This window comes from Dendrobates tinctorius, unplaced genomic scaffold, assembly GCF_039654945.1.
Source record: "Dendrobates tinctorius isolate UK_male_01 unplaced genomic scaffold, ASM3965494v1 ptg000134l, whole genome shotgun sequence".
NCBI lineage: Eukaryota > Metazoa > Chordata > Amphibia > Anura > Dendrobatidae > Dendrobates > Dendrobates tinctorius.
The window spans coordinates 8,521,075-8,547,241 of NW_027361802.1; the positions used below are offsets into that span (position 1 = coordinate 8,521,075).

General features: G+C 42.9%; 1 protein-coding gene across 1 annotated transcript in view; it reads right to left on the minus strand.

The window, feature by feature from the left end:
* The window catches only part of MTAP (methylthioadenosine phosphorylase), a 100,920-nt gene that overhangs the window by 42,990 nt on the left and 31,763 nt on the right, over positions 1 to 26,167 (minus strand). The window contains exons 4-6 of the mRNA XM_073543705.1: positions 20,543 to 20,710; positions 16,989 to 17,091; positions 9,171 to 9,410 (exon numbers count right to left, since the gene is read on the minus strand). Coding sequence (XP_073399806.1) covers positions 9,171 to 9,410; positions 16,989 to 17,091; positions 20,543 to 20,710 — 511 coding nt within the window. The remainder of the gene's footprint in view (positions 1 to 9,170; positions 9,411 to 16,988; positions 17,092 to 20,542; positions 20,711 to 26,167) is intronic.

Consider the following 26,167-nt stretch of genomic DNA (forward strand, 5'->3'; position numbering starts at 1 on the left):
AGTGCATCTGCACGCACTGTGAGGCAGAGACTCTTGGAGCAAGGCCTGGTCTCAAGGAGGGCAGCAAAGAAGCCACTTCTCTCCAGGAAAATCATCATGGACAGACTGATATTCTGCAAGAGGTACAGGGAGTGGACTGCTGAGGACTGGGGTAAAGTCATTTTCTCTGATGAATCCCCTTTTCGATTGTTTGGGACATCTGGAAAACGGCTTATTCGGAGAAGACCAGGTGAGCGCTACCACCAGTCTTGTCTCATGCCAACTGTCAAGCATCCTGAAACCATTCATGTGTGGGGTTGCCTCTCAGCCAAGGGAATGGGCTCTCTCTCAGTCTTGCCTAAAAACACAGCCATGAATAAAGAATGGTACCAGAATGTCATCCAAGAGCAACTTCTCCCAACCGTCCAAGAGCAGTTTGGTGATCAACAATGCCTTTTTCAACATCATGGAGCACCTTGCCATAAAGCAAAGGTGATAACTAAATGGCTCAGGGAACAAAACAGAGATTTTGGGACCATGGCCTGGAAACTCCTCAGATCTTAATCCCATTGAGAACTTGTGGTCAATCATCAAGAGACGGGTGGACAAACAAAAACCTTCAAATTCAGACAAAATAAAAGCATTGATTTTGCAAGAATGGACTGCTATCAGTCAGGATTTGATCCAGAAGTTGATTGAGAGCATGCCAAGGAGAATTGCTGAGGTCCTGAAGAAGGGTCAACACTGCAAATATTGACTTGCTGCATTAACTCATTCTAACTGTCAGTATAACCTTTTGCTACTCATAATATGATTGCAATTATATTTCTGTATGTGATAAAAACATCTGACAAACACACATAAAAACCAGAGGCCAGCAGATCATGTGAAAATATAATATTTGTGTCATTCTCAAAACTTTCGGCCATGACTGTACACACCCACATTGAGCTTTATATATTAGATAACTCTAGAACGCTTCCATGGATACCAGTGATATTGACATTGTTTTCTCGTGACATATTGCATTTCATGTTAGTGGTAAAATTTCTTTGATATGACTTGCGTTTGTGAAAAAAACGGAAATTTGGCAAAAATTGAGAATTTCGCAATTTTCCAACTTTGAATTTTCATGCCCTTAAATCAGAGATATGACACATACACTGTGTTCCAAATTATTATGCAAACAATATTTTTCTATGATTTTCCTAAATAGTCGGTACAAATGACAGTCAGTCTAATAAAAGTCATCACCTGTTAGAGTATAAATCATATTTTATTGAAGAAAACTCCCAATGATAACAGTACAATCTCCAAAATGAATAAAAACTCAAATTGAACTGTTCCAAATTATTAGGCACAGTAGAATTTCTAAACATTTGATCTGTTTTAAAAAACTGAAAATGTTCATTTGTGGAATTTGCAGCATTAGGTCACATTCACTGAACAAAAAAGCTATTTAACTCCAAAACATCCTAACAGGCCAAGTTATATGTTAACATAGGAACCCTTCTTTGAGATCACCTTCACAATTCTTGCATCCATTGAACTTGTAAGTTTTTGGAGAGTTTCTGCTTGTATTTCTTTGCATGAAGTCAGAATAGCCTCCCAGAGCTGCTGTTTTGATGTGAACTGCCTCCCACCCTCATAGATCTTTTTCTTGATGATACTCCAAAGGTTCTCTATAGGGTTGAGGTCAGGGGAAGATGGTGGCCACACCATGAGTTTATCTCCTTTTATGCCTATAGCAGTCAATGACTCAGGGGTATTCTTTGCAGCATGAGATGGTGCATTGTCATGCATGAAAATGATTTTGCTCCTGAAGGCACATTTCTGCTTTTTATACCATGGAAGACAGCTGTCAGTCAGAAACTCGATATACTTTGCAGAGGTCATTTTCACACCTTCAGGAACCTTAAATAGCCCTTCCAGCTGTTTCCCCATGATTCCGGCCCAAAACATGACTTCCACCTCCTTGCTGATGTCGCAGCCTTGTTGGGACATAGTGGCCATCCACCAACCATCCAGACCATCCAGGGTTGCTCGACACTCATCAGTAAACAAGACTGTATGAAAATTAGTCTTCATGTATGTTTGGGCCCACTGCTACCATTTCTGCTTGTGAACACTGTTTAGGGGTGGCTGAATAGTAGGTTTATGCACCACAGCAAGCCTTTGAAGGATCCTATACCTTGAGGTTTGAGGGACTCCAGAGGCACCAGCAGCTTTAAATATCTGTTTGCTGGTTTGTAATGGCTTTTTAGCAGCCGCTCTCTTAATCCGATGAACTTGCCTGGCAGAAACCTTCCTCATTCTGCCTTTATCAGCACAAACATGTCTGTGCTCAGAATCAACCACAAATCTGTTAACAGTACGATGATCACGTTTAAATTTTTGGGAAATATCTAATGTTTTCATCTCTTGACCAAGGCATTGCACTATTTGATGCTTTTCAGCAGCAGAGAGATCCTTTTTATTTCCTAAATTCCTTGATACCTGTGCCCTGCTTAATAATGTGGAACATCATTCTTAAGTAGTTTTCCTTTAATTGAGCTCACCTGGTAAACTAATTATCACAGGCATTTGAGATTGATTTCAGTGATCCAAAGAGCCCTGATACACAATAGCATCTATGAGTTTATTTGAAAAACAAAAAATTACATCTTTATGACACTTAAATCCAATTTGCATAATAATTTGGAACACAGTGTAAAATACTTAATAAGTAACATTTCCCACATGTTTACTTTACATCAGCATGATTTTTGGAACCAAATTTTTTTTTGGTAGGAAGTTTTAAGGGTTAAAAGTTAAACAGAGGTTTCTCATTTTTACAACACCATTTTGTTTTTAGGGACCACATCACATTTGAAGTCATTTTGAGGGGTCTATATGATAGAAAACACCCAAAAGTGACACCATTCTAAAAACTGCACCCCTGAAGGTGCTCAAAACCACATTCAAGAGGTTTATTAACCCTTCAGGTGCTTCACAGGAATTTTTGGAATGTTAAAAAAAAAAAAAAATTCGCTTTTTTTCACAAAATTTTTTTTTTTTACTTCGGATCCAGTTTTTTTGTTACCTAGGGTAACAGGAGAAATTGGACCACAAAAGTTGTTATACGATTTGTCCTCAGTACGCTGATACCCCATATATGCAGGTAAACCACTGTTTGGGCACCTGGCAGAGCTTGGAAGGGAAGGAGCGCTGTTTGACTTTTTCAATGCAAAATTGGCTGGAATTGTAAAAATTGGCCTGGTCATTAACATGCAAACAACCCTTGGGGGTAAAGGGGATAAATAATTAAAAAATTTTAAAAAATGGTATGGGGTTCCACCACATTTTTGACAACCTGCCATACTAAAGCAGACAGCTGGGGGCTGGTATTCTGAGGCTGGGAAGGGGTTATGGACATTAACCCCAAATCTATTACTCCACTTGCCACTGCACCAAGACAAGTGAGAAGAGCCAGGCAAAGCACCTCGATTGGTGCATATAATAGATGCATCTTTTCTGGGGAGGCTGGGGCTGCTAATATCCATGGCCCCTTCCCAGTCTGAGAATACCAGCCCCCTGCTGTCTGCTTTTGCTTGGCCAGTTGTCAAAAATTGGAAGGGGGTGGGGTGTAGGGGAGACACCCCCGTTTAAAATTATTTAAATAATTAAAAATAAAAGGCGTGGGATCCCTCTATTCTTGATAACCAGCCATGATAAAGCTGACAGATGGGGATTGCAGCCTTCAGCTGTGTGTTTTGCTGCGCTGGTTATCAAAACTAGACTAGACCCCCACGCCATTTTATTTATTGCACAGGTGGCAGCTGATCATCAGCCTCACTTGCTCTCGCTGCTATCAGCAACAGCAGGCGTACACCTGATGAGAGTAATACTCTCATCATCCGACGCCTCTGAACAGCTATAACTTTTTACCTGCTGGTCACAGCTGCTGACTCACACGCTGTTATGACGTACTATCCCATCCATGGGAATTAAGTCCCAGGTCACATGGACGGGATAGTACGTCCAATGGCAGAAAGGGGTTAATTTCTGGAGACATGTCTTGTGGTCTGATGAAAATAAAATTCAACTTTTTGGGCATAATGACCATTGTTACTTTTGGAGGAAAAAGGGAGAAGCTTGGAAGCCTAAGAACACCATCCCAACTGTGAAACACGGGGTGGCAGCATCATGTTGTGGTGTTGTTTTGCTGTTAGAGGGACTGGTGCACTTCACAAAATAGATGGCATCATGGGAAAAGAAGATTATGTGGCAATACTGAAGCAACACCTCAAGACATCAGCCAGGAAGTTAAAGCTTGGGCAGAAGTGGGTCTTCCACACTGACAATGAACCGAAGCATACTGCCAAAATAGTAACCAAGTGGCTTAAGGATAACAAAATCAATGTTTTGGAGTGGCCATCACAAAGCCCTGATCTCAATCCTATTAAAAATTTATGGACAAAGCTGAAAAGGCAGGTGTGAGCAAGGTGACCTACAAACCTGGATCAGTTACACCTGTTTTGTCAGGAAGAATGGACCCGAATTTCAACAATCTATTTTGAGAAGCTTTTGAAAGGATATCCCAAACGTTTGACCCAAGTCATACAGTTTAAGGGAAATGGTACCAAATACTGTTGAAATGTATGTAAACTTTGACTTTGCAGTAAGTACCATATTTTTTGGACTATAAGATGCACCGTACCATAAGATGCACCTAGATTTTAGAGGTGGAAATTAGGAAAAAAAAAAATTGAAGCAAAAAAAAAATGTGGTCAATTCTGTACTTAATATGCCTTATCCCCATTCTGATACATGCTCCCTCATCTCTATCCTGGTATGCATGTCCCTCTTATCTCTAACCTGGTAGGCATGGCGCCCTCATCCTTATTCTGGTAGGAACAGTCCCCCTCATCCCTATCCTGGCAGGAATGATCGCCCTCATCCCTATCCTGGTATGCAGGGCCCCCATCCTTATCCTGGTATGATTGGTCCCCACCCCCATTTTGATATGTATGGCCCCATCAGGGAACATTAAAAAAAAAAAAAAAAAAAAAAACATAACACTTACCTTACCAGCGCTCCCTTGCAGCGTCTTGTTCCGATGCCAGGAGCTGCTTTATGCTTGTAAGCAGCGCATGGCAAGGACGCGATGCGCAGTTTGCAAGCCGAAGGGCAGCTACCGGAATACTCACTGCTCTGCACCGCTGGGACTGTGTGCGCAGGGAGTATTCATTGCTTTTTAATAGCACTGTGTCAGCCGAAGCCTCCCTGCAGCTGCCGGCGGTCACATGTGCCGCTACTTAAGAGAAATTATTATTTACCTCATTCCACTTCCATGGGTGTGGAATGCAGTGAATATTCATTTCTCTTTAGCAGCGGGCACAGGAATTAACCGCAGGAGACGGCTCCTGCCTCCTGTGACCCGCTGCTCTGCTTATGCCGCTCCCCCACAACAGCTGGTATATCCTGACTATAAAACGCATTCCCCATTTTCCTTATTTTTGGAGGAAAAAAAAGTGCGTGCTATAGTCTGAAAAATATTCTCTCGCTCTCATTCTGGCATTTAGCAAATATTAACCCCTTCACTACCAAGGGTAGTTTGCGCGTTAACTCCCGGGCCAATTTTTACAATTCTGACCACTGTCCCTTTATGAGGCCATAACTCTGGAACGTTTCCATGGATCCCGGTGATTGACATTTTTTTCTCGTGACATATTGTACTTCATGTTAGCGGTAAAATTTCATTCATATAACTTGCGTTTATTTGTGAAAAAAAAACGGAAATTTGGCGAAAATTTCGCAGTTTTCCAACTTTGAATTTTTATGCCCTTAAATCACAGAGATATGGCACACAAAAAAACTTAATAAGTAACATTTCCCACATGTTTACTTTACATCAGCACAATTTTGGAACAAAAATTTTATTTTGTTAGAAAGTTATAAGGGTTAAAAGTTGACCAGCGATTTCTCATTTTTGCAACACCATTTTATTTTTACGGACCACATCACATTTGAAGTCACTTTGAAGGGTCTATATGATAGAAAATACTCAAAAGTGACACCATTCTAAAAACTGCACCCCTTAAGGTGCTCAAAACCACATTCAATGAGTTTATTAACCCTTCAGGTGCTTCACAGGAATTTTTTGAATATTTAAAAAAAAATGAACATTTAACTTTTTTTTCACAAATAAAATACTTCCGGTTCAATTTTTTTTATTTTACCAAGGGTAACAGGAGAAATTGGACTGTAAAAATGATTGTGCAATTTGTCCTGAGTACGCTGATACCTGATATGTGGGGGGGGGACCACTGTTTCGGCGCATGGCAGAGCTCAGAAGGGAAGGAGCGCCGTTTGACTTTTACAATGCAAAATTGGCTGGAATTCAGATCGGACGCCATGTCATGTTTGCAGAGCCCCTGATGTACCTAAACAGTGGAAATCCCCCACAAGTGACCCCATTTTGGAAACTAGACCCCCCCAAGGAACTTATCTAGATGTGTGGTGAGAACTTTGAACCCACAAGGGCTTCACAGAAGTTTATAACGTACAGCGGTACAATTAAAAAAAAAAATCATTTTTTCCACAAAATGATCTTTTCACCCCCAATTTTTATTTTCCCAAGGGTAACAGGACCCTAAAGGTTATTGTGCAATTTGTCCCGAGTACGCTGATACCCCATGTGTGGGTGTAAACGACTATTTGGGTGCATTGCAGAGCTCGGAAGGGAAGAAGCGCCATTGGACTTTTTTGGCTGGAATTGAGATCGGACACCATGTCGCGTTTGGAAAGCCCCTGATGTACCAAAACAGTGGAATCCCCCCCACAAATGACACCATTTTGGAAACTAGACCCCCAAGGAACTTATCTAGATGTGTGGTGAGCACTTTGAACCCCCAAGTGCTTCACAGAAGTATATAACGCCCAGGCGTGAAAATAAAAAAAATCATTTTTTTTCCACAAAAATGATATTTTTGCCCCCAATTTTTTATTTTCCTAAGGGCAACAGGAGAAATAGGACCCCAAAAGTTGGTTTGCAAATTGTCCTGAGTAGGCTGATACCCCATATGAGGGGGTAAAACACTGTTTGGGTGCAAGGCAGAGCTTGGAAGGGAAGGAGCACCATTTGACTTTTTCAACGCAGAATTGGCTGGAATTGAGATCAGACGCCATGTTGCGTTTGGAGAGCACCTGATGTGCGCAAATAGTGGAAACCCCCAATTTTAACTCCAACCCTAACCCCAACACACCCCTAACCCTAATCTCAGCCCTAACCCTAACGGGAAAATGGAAATATATACAAATTTTTTAATTTTATTATTTTTCCCTAACTAAAGGGGTGATAACGGGGGGTTTGAGTTACTATTTATGGCGGTATTTATATTTGGCAGCTGTCACACGCTAAAAGACGCTTTTTACTGTAAAAATAGTTTTTGCATCACCACATATTGAGAGTTATAATTTTTCCATATTTTGACCCAAAGAGTCATGTGAGGTCTTATTTTTTGCGGGACGAGTTGACGTTTTTATTGGTACCATGTTTGGGCATGTGACATTTTTTGGTCGCTTTTTATTTCGTTTTTTGGGACGCAGAATTTACAAAAACCAGCGTTTCATGAATTTCTTTTGGGGGGTGCGTTTACGCCGTTCCGCGTGCGATAAAATTGATAAAGCGGTTTTCTTCTTTAGGTCAGTACGGTTACAGCGATACCTCATTTATGTCGTTTTTTTATGTTTTGGCGCTTTTATGCGATGAAAACAATTTTATATAAAAAATAATTATTTTTGCATCGCTTTATTCTGCGAGCTATAACTTTTTAATTTTTTCGCTGATGATGCTGTATGATGGCTCGTTTTTTGCGGGACAAGATGACATTTTCAGAGGTACCATAGATATTTATATGCATCTTTTTGATCGCACGTTATTGCACTTTTTGTTCGGCGGTATAATAAATTATTTTTTGCTTTTTTTTTATTTTTTAAGGGGTTCGCTTAAGGGGTTAACTAATGGGACAGTTTTATAGGGCGGGTCGTTACAGACGCGGCGATACCAAATATGTGTACTTTTATTGTTTTGGCTTTTTTTTTTTTTGCAAAAAATGAATTTATTGGGGAATTATTTTTTTTTAATTTATTTAGCGATTTTTTTAAAATTATTTTTACTTTATTACAATGTCCCCGCCGCCATATTGGATCCGGGGACCTGCAGGAAAGGAGCCCCCCGCAACATTGTGCTGCCGTGGGGGGTTCAGTGAAGCACGGAGGGAGCCCCCTCCCTGCCGATGCTTCCCTTTAACCCCCCGGTACACCGCGATCGTGTTTGATCGCGGTGTACAAGGGGTTAACGTGTCGGGGGCGGTCCGTGACCGCCCCTGACACATTGTGCCGGGTGTCATCTATGATAATTAGCTGACACCCGGCCGCGATAAGCGGCGCTCACCGCGTGGGCGCCGCTTATCGCTATGACATAATATTCCGTCCATGGTAATTAGGGCCCAGGGCACATGGACGGAATATTACGTCCAATGAAGGAAAGGGGTTAATATTATGGTATTCCTACTTGACCTAAAACGGGAAAGATTTATACTGATTTCATGTCAGATATTGAGAAAAACATGCGTGTGTCTTTTCATATAGTGTATGGAAATTTCTGGTTTCAACTGTAAATACACACACACACACACACACACACACACACACACACACACACCCCTCTTCTTCACAAAGCCGAACATACAGTATAACAAATTGAGTGCAAAGTGGTAGGTTCATAAGTGGCTGACCAATAGTTTTTTTCTGTGTTTTAGGCCAAGTTCACACAAGTATGTTTTTCGTCAGTATGTTGTGTATGGAAACTAGACCACACATTTTGACTCAAAGTTAATCAATCCATATGGAATCAGTTTTTAATGGATACATTGTAAAGATGACATAAAAACTGTATTAGGCCTTTTACTATCACTTTTAGCTGTGGATGTAAAAATTGTTTGTCATACAGATGTCAAAAGCGGACATACGAATGACAAACTGACCAGCATACAGATGTAAAAACTAAGTTTTTTGGTTGATGAATTTTTCACTCGCTTGTGTGAAGTTGGCAGTTATGTTCAAGGTTATTACTTCATCTTGATAACATATATTGGCCCAATATAAAAGTATTAAAAATTCTAAAACTCGCATTTCTTTCTACTTACAGCCTCTTCATGTTCCTTCCAGCAGTCAAAGTCCGTTGCCATCGCAAGACTTGCATAACAGAGCCCAGCTTCTTTAGCCAGAACAACCTCCGGAACGGTCGTCATATTAATAACATCAGCACCCCAGAGACGAAACATGATACTTTCAGCTTTGGAACTGAAACGTGGGCCTTCTATGGTGATCATTGTACCTTTAGAGTGGCATTTTACACCGAGCTTCTTCGCAATATCTATTAAAACCTGCAGCACAAAACAAAGTCACATTTAAATCCATCCTCTAAAAAAATATAAATATTGCGAAGGGTAGGTAATGCTCGTGGAAAACCTACATTTTATAAGTATACCATTCACAGGCTCCCTTTACGTATATATATATATATATATATATATATATATATATATATACACACACACACACACACACACACACACACAGATACATGCACAGTTAGGTCCATATATATTTGGACAGAGACAAAATTTTTCTAATTTTGGTTCTAGACTTTACCCATAATGAATTTTAAACAAAACAATTCAGATGCAGTTGAAGTTCAGACTTTCAGCTTTCATTTGAGGGTATCCACATTAAAGTTGGATGAAGGGTTTAGGAGTTTCAGCTCCTTAACATGTGCCACCCTGTTTTTAAAGGGACCAAAAGTAATTGAACAATTGACTCCAAGGCTATTTCATGGACAGGTGTGGGCAATCCCTTCGTTATGTCATTCTCAATTAAGCAGATAAAAGGCCTGGAGTTGATCTGAGGTGTGGTGCTTGCATTTGGAAGGTTTTGCTGTGAAGGAAACATGCGGTCAAAGGAGCTCTCCATGCAGGTGAAACAAGCCATCCTTAAGCTGCAAAAACAGAAAAAACCCATCCGAGAAATTGCTACAACATTAGGAGTGGCAAAATCTACGGTTTGTTACATCCTGAGAAAGAAAGTACTGGTGAACTCATCAATGCAAAAAGACCTGGGCGCCCACGGAAGACAACAGTGGTGGATGATCGCAGAATAATCTCCATGGTGAACAAAAACCCCTTCACAACAGCCAACCAAGTGAACAACACTCTCCAGGAGGTAGGCGTATCAATATCCAAATCTACCATAAAGAGAAGACTGCATGAACGTAAATACAGAGGGTTTACTGCACGGTGCAAGCCACTCATAAGCATCAAGAATAAAAAGGCTAGACTGGACTTTGCTAAAAAACATCTAAAAAAGCCAGCACAGTTCTGGAAGAACATTCTTTGGACAGATGAAACCAAGATTAACTTCTACCAGAATGATGGAAAGAAAAAAGTATGGCGAAGGCGTAGTACAGCTCATGATCCAAAGCATACCACCATCATCTGTAAAACATGGTGGAGGCAGTGTGATGGCTTGGGCATGCATGGCTGCCAGTGGCACTGGGTCACTAGTGTTTATTGATGATGTGACACAGGACAGAAGAAGACGAATGAATTCTGAGGTATTCAGAGCCATACTGTGTGCTCAGATCCAGCCAAATGCAGCCAAACTGATTGGTCGTTGTTTCATACTACAGATGGACCCAAAACATAAAGCCAAAGCAAACCAGGAGTTTCTTAAAGCAAAGAAGTGGAATATTCTTGAATGGCTAAGTCAGTCACCTGATCTCAACCCAATTGAGCATGCATTTCACTTGTTAAAGACTAAACTTCAGACAGAAAGGCCCACAAACAAACAGCAACTGAAAACCACCACAGTGAAGGCCTGGCAGAGCATCAAAAAGGAGGAAACACAGCGTCTGGTGATGTCCATGAGTCCAAGGCAGTCATTGCCAACAAAGGGTTTTCAACCAAGTACTAGAAATGAACATTTTATTTACAATTATTTAATCTGTCCAATTACTTTTGGTCCCTTTAAAAACAGGGTAGCACATGTTAAGGAGCTGAAACTTCTAAACCGTTCATCAAATTTTAATGTGGATACCCTCAAATGAAAGCTGAAAGTCTGAACTTCAACTGCATCTGAATTGTTTTGTTTAAAATTCATTGTGGCAATGTCTAGAACCAAAATTAGAAAAATGTTGTCTCTGTCCAAATATATATGGACCTAACTGTAGATTCACAAATTTGGAATACATCCAGAATATATGTTCAGGGAGAGTGCTGCATAAAAGGTCCTTCACCAAAACAACTCCTTAAAGGGAACCTAAGTGACGACACATGCAAGCATGGAAAGACCTGGTAGTCACTGGCAGCTGCTGGGGAGCCATGGATTGGGTAGAATGCATCAGTTGTCAGTACCCTTAGGGTCTGTGCATACGGTGCAGATTCTGCTGTGGATCCGCAGCAGAACTGCAGGTGATGTACAGTACCATTATTGGCTATGTAAAACAAAATCCGCTGTGCACATGCTGCAGATTTTTCCGTGCAGAATTGCTGCGGATTGAAAAAAGCAGCATGTCACTTCTTTTGTGCGGTTTTGCTGCAGTTTTCCACTTGCTCCATTCTAGAAATCCGCAGGTGGAAAACCGCACAAAAACTGCAGTAAATCCGCACAAAAAAATGCACTAAATCCGCAAGAAAAATGCATGTCATTTGACCTGCGGATTTAGTAAAATTTGCGCGAAAAAATCCGCAGCAGAATCAGCACCATGTGCACATAGCCTTAGGGGTCGCTCACACGAGCGCATAATCAGTCCCATTCTCATCCAAGAGATTGGGGTCAATTTTATTCTCACGTGCAGTCAATGTGCTCTTTTTTTCTTAATCAGCAGCTATTATCTTTTACAGGACCATTTGCAGCGCTGCAGATTCTGCAACAGTTCTTCTTTCTCTCCTGCGTGCCTCTATTCCAAAGTTATACACCCCTGGAATAATGGTGCAAATTTACTCTTTAACCAATGGGGTGCATACCACTCTCACTCGGCATACAGTATACTTTTGTCTAATGCTTGCCAATCAAAATATGGCCATGCCCATCGGGAAACTGTGGAATACGCCCACTTGTTTGTAGGGAAAATCTGCATCAATATTACTACGTGGCATTACTCTGGGACAGTGGTGCACAGAAGAAGGAGGAACAAAAAAATGTGACTCCATAATCAGCGGAGCAGCACCAATTGGAAGAGGTACTCCATTTCAATGAGAAAAAAAAAAAAAAACAACACATGCCAAAGACAAAATACATTAGTATTTACATTTTTTTTGCCCATCAAAATCGAGGAAACATTAATATGCCAATCCCAAACAATTTAGAGTCCACCATTTGATAGGTTTGCGATACATAACCTTTATTAACGATTATTAGATAAAATAAAAAAATAAAAAAATTACAGTAAATTTTATTCTAATTAATTTGTAAATTCCTGGGGTTGCCAATATATTTGCGGATGTGTGTCAGAGCACGACAGTGACTGCAAATACGACATACACAGGGCAGAGGAGGCTGCGTCGGCCACTTCGCCTAAGTGGTGAGCGCACCAGCTGTGGGGGGAGCGCCCAGCGCATGAGGATTCGTTATTTGTGAGTGGAGTTGTAGTTTGGAATGACACGATTCTAGTGATGAGCAAGTATATTGTACTCATTCCTCGGGTTTTCTCCAGCATGCTCGAGTGTCCTCTTAGTATTTTGGTGTGCTCGGAGATTTAGTTTTCGTTGTCTCAGCTGCATGATTTGCGACTTGTAGACAGGCTGAATACATGTGGAGATTCCCTAACAAACAGGTATTCCACACGTGTTCAAGCTGAGGCGACGAAAACTAAATCTCCGAGCACGCCAAAATACTCGGAGGACACCCGAGGAACGAGTATACTCGCTCATCATTACACAAGTCACATTACTATATTACATACTGAAAAGTGGTAGAATACAACACAATTTCCCCATTGTTTTTTGTGCTTGGTATTTACGGTATTCCTTATTTGATATAAAGTACCTGACAGTATAATTCTTCAGGTCAGTACAAGCATGGCGATGCCAAACGTAAGGATTTTTTTATATTATAGTGGTAAAAAAAACCTGCAAACTATGAAAGAGAAAAAAAAAATTTGGTTTGTGTTGCCATTTTCTGAGACTTGTAACTTTTTTACTTTTCCGTCAAGTAAGTTGTGGTTGGGCTTCTGTTTTATGCCAAACTGAGGCTAGATTTGTATTTATCCCAGTTTGGCATGCATACATTTTCAGCTATTTTTACTGTCTTTTTGGAGGGTAGGGCAATTACTGCATCTTTGCTCATTTCTTTTGCTGTTTAAAAGGGAACCTGTCACCAGGTTTGTCCCATAAGAGATACAGCCACCACCTTTCAGCACCGATGTAAAGCATTCTAGTACACTGTAATGATAACATTCCTTACATCAACCTATAAACACTGTATAGGATGCACCTATTCAGATATATTACAAAACAGCTCCCATAGGATGAAGTCTACGGGGGCAGGCTGGTCCAATGGGCGTTGCCGTCTTTGACTGGGCCTCCTCTCCTGGAGCAGTGAATAGTGAGAAAGGACAGTTTGCCAGCCATGGGGAAAAAACTCGTACGGCAGGAAGGGGCCCCAGGCTTAAGAACGTGCGGGCGGTCACCAGCTAGAACAGAGACCAACCCGAAGAGGATGCAGGGTCTACGACTGGGGCAGATTAAGCCGAGATGGAGAACCTGGCACCTTTGCCTATTGAAGCCGGACCAGGGAATGGTAGGAAGCTGGTGGGCCTGGAGCACGAATAGGACAGAGATTGTCCAGAAGAGGGACAGGAATTGTCGAGGAGTAGGACAGAGATTGTCCCGAAACAAGACAGGAATTGCCTAAAGGAGAAAGACTTCAAGAGAAACAGGGAAAGCTGAGGAAATGCCACTGTGTAGATTGTGCTTCATGTGTGATGGATACCCTACTGCTCCGTAAAGTTAAACCGCTGGAAAACGACTGACTCTGAAGTGGTTTGTGAAGCTCATGGATGCAGAACTGCAGTGATCGCAGCCGAGAGGACTCTGGAAGTGAATGTGAGTGTTCTGCTGCACATGCAACAAGACATTATATCATCTGTGGGGCGCCAAGGTGTGGGAACAGTACAGCCAGTTGCCACGACTACCACCCTGGCCGACTTACAGCTCAATAGTGAGGCCGTGCTGCACTTTGCGCGCATGCTCAGTAGTGAGGCCGTGCTGCACTTTCTCTAAATGTTCAGTAGTGAGGCCCTGGTGTGGAAACCTCCTTGACTTTGTACCCTTATCCATACCTCCTTAGTGACAGACAATTTTCACCTTACTGTTCAAGCCAAATTTTGCAATTCTAACCAGGCACTTTATGTGGTTATAACTCTGGAACGCTTCAACGGATCCCACTGATTCCGAGACTGTTTTTTTGTGACATAGTGTAAAGTCAGGTCACTCAAAATTGTTAATAAATAACATTTCCCACATGTCTGCTTTGCACCAGCACAATTTTGGAAACTTTTTTTTGTTACGAAGTTATAGGGATTAAAATTTGACCAGCGATTTCTAATTTTTCCAACAAATTTACAAAACCATTTTTTTAGGGACCATATAACATTTAAAGTGACTTTGGGGGACTTGTATGACAGAAAATACCCCAAAGTGACACCATTCTAAAAACTGCACCCCTCAAGGTGCTCAAAACCACATTCAAAAAGTTTATTAACTCTTCAGTTGCTTCACGAGAACTGAAGCAATGTGGAAAGAAAAAAATGAACATTTAACTCTTTTCACAAGAAATTTACTTTAGACCCAAACTTTATTTTCACAAGGGTAACAGGAGAAAATGAACCACAAAAGTTTTTGTGCAATTTCTCCTGAGCATGCCAATATGCCATGTCTGGGAAATATACTGTTTGGGCACACGGCAGGGGACAGAAGGGAAGGAGCATAGTTTGACTTTTAGAAGGCAATATTGTCTGGAATCGTGAGCGGACGCCATGTCGTGTTTGGAGAGCCCCTGATGTGCCTAAACAGTGGAAACTCCCCACAAGTGACCCCATTTTGGAAACCACACCCCTCAAGGATTTTATCCAGAAGTATAGTGACCAATTTGAACCCACAGGTACAACACAGAATTTGATAACATTAGGTCGTCACATTGAATACGTCGTCATTAGTGTTGATCACAAGTGCTCGCTACTCCATTTTGCATCGGGTGCTCAGGTATACACCGAATATCGTGGGTGCTCGAGTGACATGCTCAAGTCCCTGCCCCTCGATTCACGGCTGTTAGACACCCAAAAAAACATGTGGGGATCCGCGATACTCCGTGCATACCTGATCACCCGATGCAAACTCGAGTAGCAAGGCTCAACACTAGCCGTCAAGTCATTTTTTTTTCTTAAACTTTTGAAAAATCCCCAACTAACTCCAACCCCAACACTACTCCAACCCTAACTGCAAAGAATAGAAAAAAAAAAAAAAAGGAAAAATTTTATTCTACAATTTTTATTTAACTAAGGGAGTGACAATGGGGGATTTGAGTTACATTTTTTTTTATTTTCATCACTGTGATAGACCCTAAGGAACCAATAGGAAAAATTCCCTATTGTTGCCGGGTAGAGGCCGACAGATCTCGGCAGATGCACTGCGCATGTGCCTGCCATTTTTTTCGAGGAAGAAGATATGGAGAGGCGAGGGTCATATCAGGAGGGCCCGGGGATGAAGGAGGTATCGGAGGTATCGGCGGTGGCCTGGGGGACCCAATTTCTTTTCTCTGTTAGATTATATCAGAGGAGAGATAAATAAATTGTAAATCGCACTTTGATGAATAACAGCGATCACATGACAGTGGACCATATAAAAATCGGCCCAGATCATGAGACCCCAGAGATTTTCCAACGCTGGGGGGCGCTAAACCCTTATTTCTCAGCGACGTTAAAAGTGGTGATGAAGAATAAGTACCCTTAACTACCTCCGTTAAAAGGCATATCGGCGGTCGTTAAGGGGTTAAGCCTGGTTCCCATCTCTCGCACAGTTCAGTTGAGGCGAGTTACTTTAGTTAAGGATCATCCAAGGCTAAAAAGTAACCATGATTATAATTTATATTTCATAAATCAACAGTACACATGAAAATAAGCAACTTTGTAATAGATCTCAAAGAAATTAGCTTCTTTCTCCTCCAGGACTGATCACTAAAAATTCTCAATTCACAGGTAAAATCTGTATCCAGTGAAGACAAACTTGTATCTGACAGAGAATTGTATCAGTAGCAACTGCCATTTCCTATGTGGTGGGAATAGAGAGGGAGGAATTTTAGACAGAGCTCCTCCCTCCTGTCTACATAGAAAGCTATGAGCACCAACTGTCACTTCCTATCTCAGTAACGTACAAATCTCTATTCACTTACAGCATTGAGAATTTTGGAAAAGAATGAGGAGTCCTGGCGGAGGAAAAAAGCAGATTTCTCTAATAAGATATATTACAAACTTGTTTATTATTTTCTTGTTTTCTATTGAGTTATGAACTAAAAATTATAACGATGGCTACTCTTTAAGCTCTTGTTGTCGTGATTGGATAACTTTTTCATTTCTTGATCAAAACATGGTAACTTAGTACCTTTTTGTTTTAAGTGGCATCCAATGCAGCTCTGAGATTAAAACCTAACGTAAGTGAGCTCTAACAAATTCCGCCACGTGTGCCACTTCCATTTTTGCCAAACAGTAAAATGAAGGATTTTGATAGTGGTTCTTTTCAAATGCTATAAACCAGAATAAGTTTCAGCAACTGCAAACTTTTGGATAGCAGTATACATATGCAATAAACATACAGTATATATTTCTATATCTCCGCTCCCCATAGCTAACCTTGTTGTGCTATATCTACCATCATGTACAGTACTGATGGTCGGGGGGATGTAGTACTCACCTCTCGAGTTTTGCCACAGAAGGGCTCAGCCATCGGAATATGACAAACACCTGGGAGACTGTTGGGTGACTCGTCGTAATATGTCTGCTGTCTTTTTGTGGTCCTGTTGACACAACCGAACATATACAGTAATGAAATCTTCAGCAAGCTCACCCCAAAGGTAACTGTCTGATCATTATCCAGATACCATGCGGTGTGGAAATTACACTATTTGGCACGTGGTCTTCCATGCCCTTCTTATGTTAACCCTTGCCCTCCTGTTGGAAGACCTCAAAAACTGTCTTAAACCACATAAATGCTGTGCAAGGAATTCTGGTGCATAGTGATGTTAATATACACAATCAAACCCAATAAAAAAAAAGCAACTTTCAATTTTATGGGTTTTATAAAATTGCAAACAAATAACATTGGAATTTATGGAAAACAATTACTTAATATATTAGTCCTTCAAGGAATTAAAAGGGGATTTCCATGTTGTCTAACCTAAACCACATTTTTAGTTAAAAATCCCCTTCTCGTCATGAGGACCAGTCTTCTATATGGTAACATCTGTTAGACTTGACATTATGTTGAATAGTGCCATCTAGTGGTAAAAAACTGTTTTCTCCATTGTTTCGGACAGGTTTAGAAAAAGGAAAAGGTTGCCTACATCACTTTCAAACAGTGTTCCCCAAACTCCAGTCCTCGCAGACCCCAACAGGTCATGTTTTCAGGATTTTCTTAGTATTCCCAGGTGATGGAAGTATCATCAAGGCATCAGGAATTCTCTCACATGTGTAACACTATGGAAATCCTGAAAACATGACCTGTTGGGGGCCGCGAGGACTGGAGTTTGGGAACCACTGCTTTCGAAGGTATCCACACCCAACACTTAACCCCTTCACCTTCATGACAAGATCAAATTTTACAATTCTGCCCATCGTCACTTTATGTGGTAATAACTTACGTATCTCACCGCTTCGGAGATTGTTTTTTTCGTGATATATTGTACCTCATGTTGATAGTAAGTTGAGGTCGATATGATTGGTGTTTATTTACAATAAAGAAAATATAACAAAAATGTTGAAAATTAGCAAATTTTGAACGTTGAAACTTTATGCCTAGATAGTCTTACCGCACAAAATAGGTTACAGTATTTTTTTCGGACTATAAGACGCACCTTACCATAAAACATCCACCAGGCTTAGACAACAGAAAATGGGAAAAACATTGTTCCTATTAATTAAAACTTCACTGGCGGTGTAAAGTAGAGGCGTCATTATCACAAATTTTAACCCCTTTACCCCCGAGGGTGGTTTGCACCAGGCCAATTTTTACAATTCTGACCACTGTCCCTTTATGAGGTAATAACTCTGGAACGGTTCAATGGATCCTGGTGATTCTGACATTGTTTTCTCGTGACATATTGTGCTTCAGGATAGTGATTCTTCGATATCACTTGCATTTATTTGTGAAAAAAAAACAAAAAACGGAAAATTGGGAAAAAAAATTTGAAAATTTTGCAGTTTTCCAACTTTGAATTTTCATGCCCTTAAATCACAGAGATATGTCAGACAAAATACTTAATAAATAACATTTCCAACATGTTTGCTTTGCATCAGCACAGTTTTGGAACTAAATTTTTTTTTTGTTTGGAAGTTATAAGGGTTAAAAGTTAAACAGCAATTTCAGATTTTTTAAAACTTTTTTTTTTTTTTTTTTTTTTTTTATAGGGACTACATCACATTTGAAGTCACTTTAAGGGGTCTATATGATAGAAAATACCCAACAGTGACACCATTCTAAAAACTGCACCCCTCAAGGTGCTCAAAACGAGATTCAAGAAGTTTATTAACCCTTCAGGTGCTTCACAGGAATTTTTTGGATGTTTAAAATAGAAATGAACATTTAACTTTTTTTTCACAAAAAAATTTACTTCAGATCCAATTTTTTTTATTTTACCAAGGGTAACAGGAGAAATTGGACCCCAAATGCTGTTGTGAAATTTGTCCCGAGTACGCCAATACCCATATATACAGGTAAACCAATGATTGGACGCACGGCAGAGCTTGGAAGGGAAGGAGCGCCATTTTACTTTTTCAATGCAAAATTGGTTGGAATTAAGATCAGATGCCATGTCGCGTTTGGAGAGCCCCTGATGTGCCTAAACAGTGGAAACCTCCCACAAGTGACACCATTTTGGAAACTACACCCACTAAGGAACTTATCTAGATGTGTGGTGAGCACTTCGAACCCCCAAGTGCTTCACAGAAGTTTATAACGTAGAGTCGTAAAAATAAAAAATCATTTTTTCCACAAAAATGAATTTTCGCCCCCAATTTTTTATTTTCCCAAGGGTAACAGGAGAAATTGAAACCCAAGAGTTGTTGTGCAACTTGTCCTGAGTACACAGATACCCCATATGTGCAGATAAACCACTGTTTGGGCGCATGGCAGAGCTCAGAAGGGAAGGAGATCCAGATTTTACTGTTATGATTTGCAGGTGCCAAGACCCACTGGGAGGAGCCCATGAGGTGCCAAAACAGCAGAACCCCCCATAAGTGACCCCATTTTACGAACTATATCGCTCAATGAATTCATCTAGGGGTGAAGCGATCATATTGACACCATGGGTGTGTCACATAATTTTTATACCATTGGGCAGTGAGGACAAAATAACTACATTTTTACCACCAAAACTTTGTTTTAGCCAAATATTTTACATTTTCACACAAGAAGTGAGTAAAAATGGCAAAATATGTCCCACAATTTTACTGAATGTGACAATACCCTATATGTGGCTGTACAGTACTACTTAGCCATGCAGAGAGACTCAGGAGGAACAGAGCGCCATTTGCCAATTCAAGTGAACGGGTCTGTGCACATGTTAGTGTGTTTCCACGGACTGTGTGTCCGTGGGCAAAACACGCTGACATGTCCGTTTTTTAATGTCAGCACGGGCCATAAAACGTCCCGCACACATGCCTACACATAACACACATTGATGTCATCCATGTGACACGCGCCGGGTAGCATGCATGTGCCGCATCAGTACCACAAGGACGGGCGCCAGGGAAGAAGCGTTACAGTAAGCGCTGTTCCCCAGCGCCGGGTGCTGAACACGGCTCTCATCATTCTCCCCTGCTCTGCCGGCGATCAGCGTGAGCAGGGGAGAAAGAAGAAAGTTACATTTAAGTAATAAAAGAGAAAGCAGGCGGCGGCTGATGGGACTATTACTCCCATCAGCCTACCCCTACTGCTGCTGCTAACAGCAGGATCGGCAAATGGGAGTATTCATCTGTCACTCCTGCGCTGTAAATAAATATGGTAATTTAAAAAAAAAAAAAGGCGTGGATTACCCCCTATTTTTGATAACCAGTCAGACAAAACTCATAGCTGTCTGACTGGTTATCAAAAATAGGGGGTAACCCATGCCGTTTTTTTGGTAGGAGAAGGGTTAGATCTAGTAGGGCTCAGCCCTTTTAGGATTCTTTAGTAAATATATCTACACCCTTGCATAACTGTACATTTAAATTTCTATTAATAAAAGGATAGCACTGAAGTTTTATTCTCACCTATCAATAAACTGGTCAATTACAACTATATCTCCAGGCTCGATCTCCTCTCTCAGTGATCCGCAAGCTGTGGTGACCAGAACGTGAGTACAGCCTTCCATCTTCAACGCCCAAATATTTGCTCGGAAGTTAACATTTGTAGGACCTATTGTATGTTGCCTGCCATGTCTGCAGGACAGGGGAAAAACACAAAATAATAAAAACAAAAGCAGAAAAAAAATTACATTTCAACAACTTTAACAAAAGCAGACTTTTAAGGCAATTGTGATTTAGCAAGCATCAACTTATCCCATTTTTGATGTAAGCAACTAAATAATTGCGTGTCATGACAGTACACCCGAGAAAACCAGCCCATGGCTGGTATTCATAGGAGGCAGTCATTTTTGCTGTATATAGCAGTACTGTAATATCCATGCGTATAGTACAAGCGATCAGAAGACCAAAGTTCAAGCTCCATAAGGAAACAAATACAATGATAACTTAAAAAAAATTATATATGTATATGTCAGAGGTTGTATGCTGGACTGAGTGAGAGGAGACAAGATAACCCCTTGCAGGTGCATCCCAAGTCACGTGCTGAGAAGCGGGTACATGATAAATTGGTGGCAGCAGTGGGATATACGAATATATCCTCCCTGGTAATTCATGACAATGAAAAATAATTTAAAATGTTTTGATATTTTCCAATTTTCAAGAGGGCTGTGGAGTCAGTAAGCCAACCCTCCGACTCCTCAATTTCCCTGACTGACTCCACAGCCCTACCTCACTACTGAGCATGTACAGAATGTGCAGCCCGGCCTCACTACTGAGCATGTACAGAATGTGCAGCCCGGCCTCACTACTGAGCATGTACAGAATGTGCAGCCCGGCCTCACTACTGAGCATGTACAGAATGTGCAGCCCGGCCTCACTACTGAGCATGTACAGAAAGCGCAGCCCGGCCTCACTACTGAGCATGTACAGAATGTGCAGCCCGGCCTCACTACTGAGCATGTACAGAATGTGCAGCCCGGCCTCACTACTGAGCATGTACAGAAAGTGCAGCACTGCCTCACTACTGAGCATGTACAGAAAGCGCAGCACTGCCTCACTACTGAGCATGTAGAGAAAGCGCAGCACTGCCTCACTACTGAGCATGTAGAGAAAGCGCAGCACTGCCTCACTACTGAGCATGTACAGAATGTGCAGCACTGCCTCACTACTGAGCATGTACAGAATGTGCAGCACTGCCTCACTACTGAGCATGTACAGAATGTGCAGCACGGCCTCACTACTGAGCATGTACAGAATGTGCAGCACGGCCTCACTACTGAGCATGTACAGAGAGTGCAGCACGGCCTCACTACTGAGCATGTACAGAGAGTGCAGCACGGCCTCACTACTGAGCATGTACAGAGAGTGCAGCACGGCCTCACTACTGAGCATGTACAGAGAGTGCAGCACGGCCTCACTACTGAGCATGTACAGAAAGCGCAGCACTGCCCCACTACTGAGCATGTACAGAAAGCGCAGCACGGCCTCACTACTGAGCATGCACAGAAAGTACAGCACGGCCTCACTACTAAGCATGTACAGAAAGTGCAGCACGGCCTCACTACTGAGCATGTACAGAAAGTGCAGCACGGCCTCACTATTGAGCATGTACAGAGAGTGCAGCACGGCCTCACTACGGAACATGTACAGAGAGCAGCACAGATTCATCTCAGCTAAACGCCGAGATCCTTAGATCAGGAACAGAATAGACATTTAGAGGACAATTTAAAACTTTTCCAAGATTATTATGAAAACATTTACAGCAGATCCTGCATTGCACTACTGTACCCAATTATATATTTTAGGATTTTATTCAGACTCCACAGTCCTGCTTTTAAACACAAGGGAGGGCAGCTGCTGAAATTTGCAATGTAATTACTCTGTTGTCCTCGGAGCACGGTGGCTCAGTGGATAGTACTATTGCTACTCAGAGCTGGGGTCCTAGGTTACAGTCCCTCCAAGGACAACATTTGGGAGGAGTTATATGTTCCCCCGTTTCGTCCCACATACTGATAGGAAATTTAGATTGTATCAGATGATAATGTGTGTACAGTGATGTAGAATATGATCACACTCTATAAGCAAGAGCATAATCTAATGTATACTTACCTTGTAATCTCTTCACATCCTGTTCCGTCCAGATGTGTCCGCATCCCAGAATTCTGAGCGGTGGAAGTTCACCGACCGCCATATTGGGACACCCAAGAGATGGGTGTCTCAATATGGAAACACCACACACACTGTATACGCTGTACGCACCACACACAGTATACGCCGTACGCAGCCTCTTGCACGGTGCCAGCAGCGGAACACCGTCGCGAACATGCCATCGCCGGGATCTGCCGAAAGATTCACTAACCGCCGCCATCTTTGTACAGGAGGAGTGCATACACAGTTTTAATGTGACCGCCGCTGTCTGCACAAAGATGGTGGTGGTCTGATTTACTGCGCCTGCGCAAACTCCGCACAGGCGCAATGAATAATTCGGCTGATCACGGCGGCAGATGCGCGACGTGTCTACAGGCAGAGGAAGCCGGTCACATTAAGGGGGTTTTCCCACGAACGAAATTCTGTGTCTGACCGTGTACGGAGCATACCACATCTTCTGGGCAGTGGAGGAAGCAAAAGACAATACTGACATTACAGCAAGGGATCACAGAGGATTCATTTTTGTTTCACTGACTGTTTTTAAACAATATTTTACCTCACAAAATGTATATCCTCTGCGATCTCCTGCTGTAATGTCAGTATTGTATTTTACTTTCTCCCCTGCCAGCACATGGGGTACACAGGTCAAAGAAGAGATGACATGAGAGGAGAATAGTGATGGGCAGTCCGGCTCTTTTTGGTGATCTGGCTCACTCGGCTCCGCTCACCAAAAAGTGACAGCTCTTCTTGCAAAAAGTGCTCCTTTCCCCACTTTTATCACTCCAGTCTCTTCACTATAAAGCCTGGGCCTCATTATACAGCTGTGCAGGGGTCTAGTGAAGGCTTTTTAGCCATTTTCTCAGAGTGTAAGCTCCTGGGATCAGGCCCTCACTCCTGTTCGTATTGCTGTTTTGTGTTATCCTCTAATATCTGATATTTGTCCATGTGTTCTACATTAGTCAGTGCTGTGACATCTGCCGGCACTGATTATTCTAAGGCTATGTGCACACGTTGCGGATTTGCTATGGATCCACAAGTGATGTACAGTACAATGTTTTTCTATGGGGAAAACAACCACTGTGCACATGCTGCGAAAAAATCCAAGCGGAAACGCAGAGGTTTATTTTCAGCAGCATGTCAATATTTTATGCGGATTCCACAGCATTTGTACACCCATTCCATTATAGGAATCTGCAGGTGTAAAAACGCAGGCGAAATCCACAATAAATCTGCATAAAAACCTCACGGGATTTAGACCTGCGGATTATGCCAAGAGATGCAGATTCTGCACAGAAAATTCCACACAGCAATCCGCAACATGTGCACATACCCTTATAAGTAAATCCTTGGAGACATGTTCCAGGTTCTTACAGAGTAACTCTGATATCTGCACCATACATGGCACCCCTTACCTACCAATCCTGGTATGCATGGTCCTCTCAGCCCCAATCCTGGTATGTGTGGTCACCTCACCCCCCAATCCTTTTATGCGTGGTCACCTCACCCCCCCCCCCCCATGGTATGCATAGTCCTCTCACCCCCCCAATCCTGGTATCCGTGGTCCCCCCCTCATCCCTATCTTAGGATGTATAGTCCCCTCATCCCCAATCCTTGTATACATGGCACCCCTCACCCCCCTATCCTGGTATGCATGGCCCTCTCATCCCTATTCTGGTATATATGGTCCCCTCACCCCCCCCAATCCTGGTATGCATGGCACCCCATTCCTCATCCTGGAATGCATGGCCCCCTCTCCCCCCAAACCTGGTATGCATGGTCCTCTAACCCCCCTATCCAGGTATGCATGGCACCACAACCCGCCCTCTACTGACTTTATGGTGAATACCCGATCGGTAATCTTTTGTGCCGTGATGTGAGGAGAGGGCGGGTTGTTGGGCCGGAATTGGCGCCTGCACATTCCTCTCTTTCTGGCGCCATTTTGTTGAAGACGCAGTGTGTCTTCTACAAAATGGCGCCAGAAAGTGCGGACTGCGCATGTGCCGATTCCAGCCCAACAACCCGCCCTCTCCTGTCATCACCGCCAGACGCAAGACCCCGCGGCAACACCGAATCGGTAAGGTGTTGTGCCGGAGATCGTGGTATGCATTCAGTGCTTACGCATACCGCTATCTCCTGGGGGGAATGTGTCTACCGTGATCTCGTGGGGGGTGTGCCACTCTGTCTGGAGCTAGACTGCGCAGGTGCGTCGCACTTGCGCAGTCTATAAAGGCTTCGGACAGAATGATGCTTAGAGCATTATATTATACACTAGCTATGAACCCGTTCTACGCCCAGGTGGCGAGCATTTTTATTGGCATATGGTCTCCCATCCTGGTATGTGCTGCCACCCTCCTATCCTGGTATGCATGGCACCCCTCATTCCTATCCTGGTATGCATGGTACCCTCACCCCCCCCCCCAATCCTGGTATGCATGGCACCCCATTCTTCATCCTGGTGTGCATGGTCCCCTCACCCCCCAATCCTGGTATGCATGGCCCCCTCACCCCCTATCCTGGTATGCATGGCCCCCTCACCCCCAATCCTGGTATGCATGGCCCCCTCACCCCCAATCCTGGTATGCATGGCCCCCTCACCCCCAATCCTGGTATGCATGGCCCCCTCACCCCCAATCCTGGTATGCATGGCCCCCTCACCCCCAATCCTGGTATGCATGGCCCCCTCACCCCCAATCCTGGTATGCATGGCCCCCCTCACCCCCAATCCTGGTATGTATAGTCCCCTCACCCCCTATCCTGGTATGCATGGCCCCCTCACCCATTATCCTGGTATGCATGGTCCTCTCATCCCCCAATCCTGGTATGCATGGTACCCTGCACCCCCCAATACTGGTATGCATGGTCCTCTCACACCCAATCCTGGTATGCATGGTACTCCCTTCATCCCTATCCTGGTATGCATGGTCCCCTCACCCCCTATCTTGGTATGCATGGTACCTCTCATCCCCCAATCATGGTATGCATGGTACTCCCTCATCCCTATCCTGGTATGCATGGTGTCCTCACCCCCCAATCCTGGTATGCATGGTTCTCTCACCCCCTTTTCTGGTATGCATGGTCCTCTCACCCCCCCATCCTGGTATGAATTGCACTCCCTCATCCCCCGATCCAGGTCTGAGGAGTGTGGGATTGTGCGGCCGTAATTGGCACCAGATTTCGGCGCCACAACCCGCTGTCTCCTGACTTCACGGCGAATACCCCGGTAATCTTTTGTGCCTGCTGTGATGACAGGAGAGGGCGGGTTTTTGCTCCGGAATTGGCACCTGCGCATTCCTCTCTTTCCAGCGCCATTGTCTTGAAGACACACTGCAGTGTGTCTTCCCCAAAATGGCGCCGAAAAGTGCGGACTGTGCCGCTTCCGGAGCAACAACCCGCCCTCTCCTGTCATCACAGCAAGACACAAGACCCCACGGCCACACCGAATCG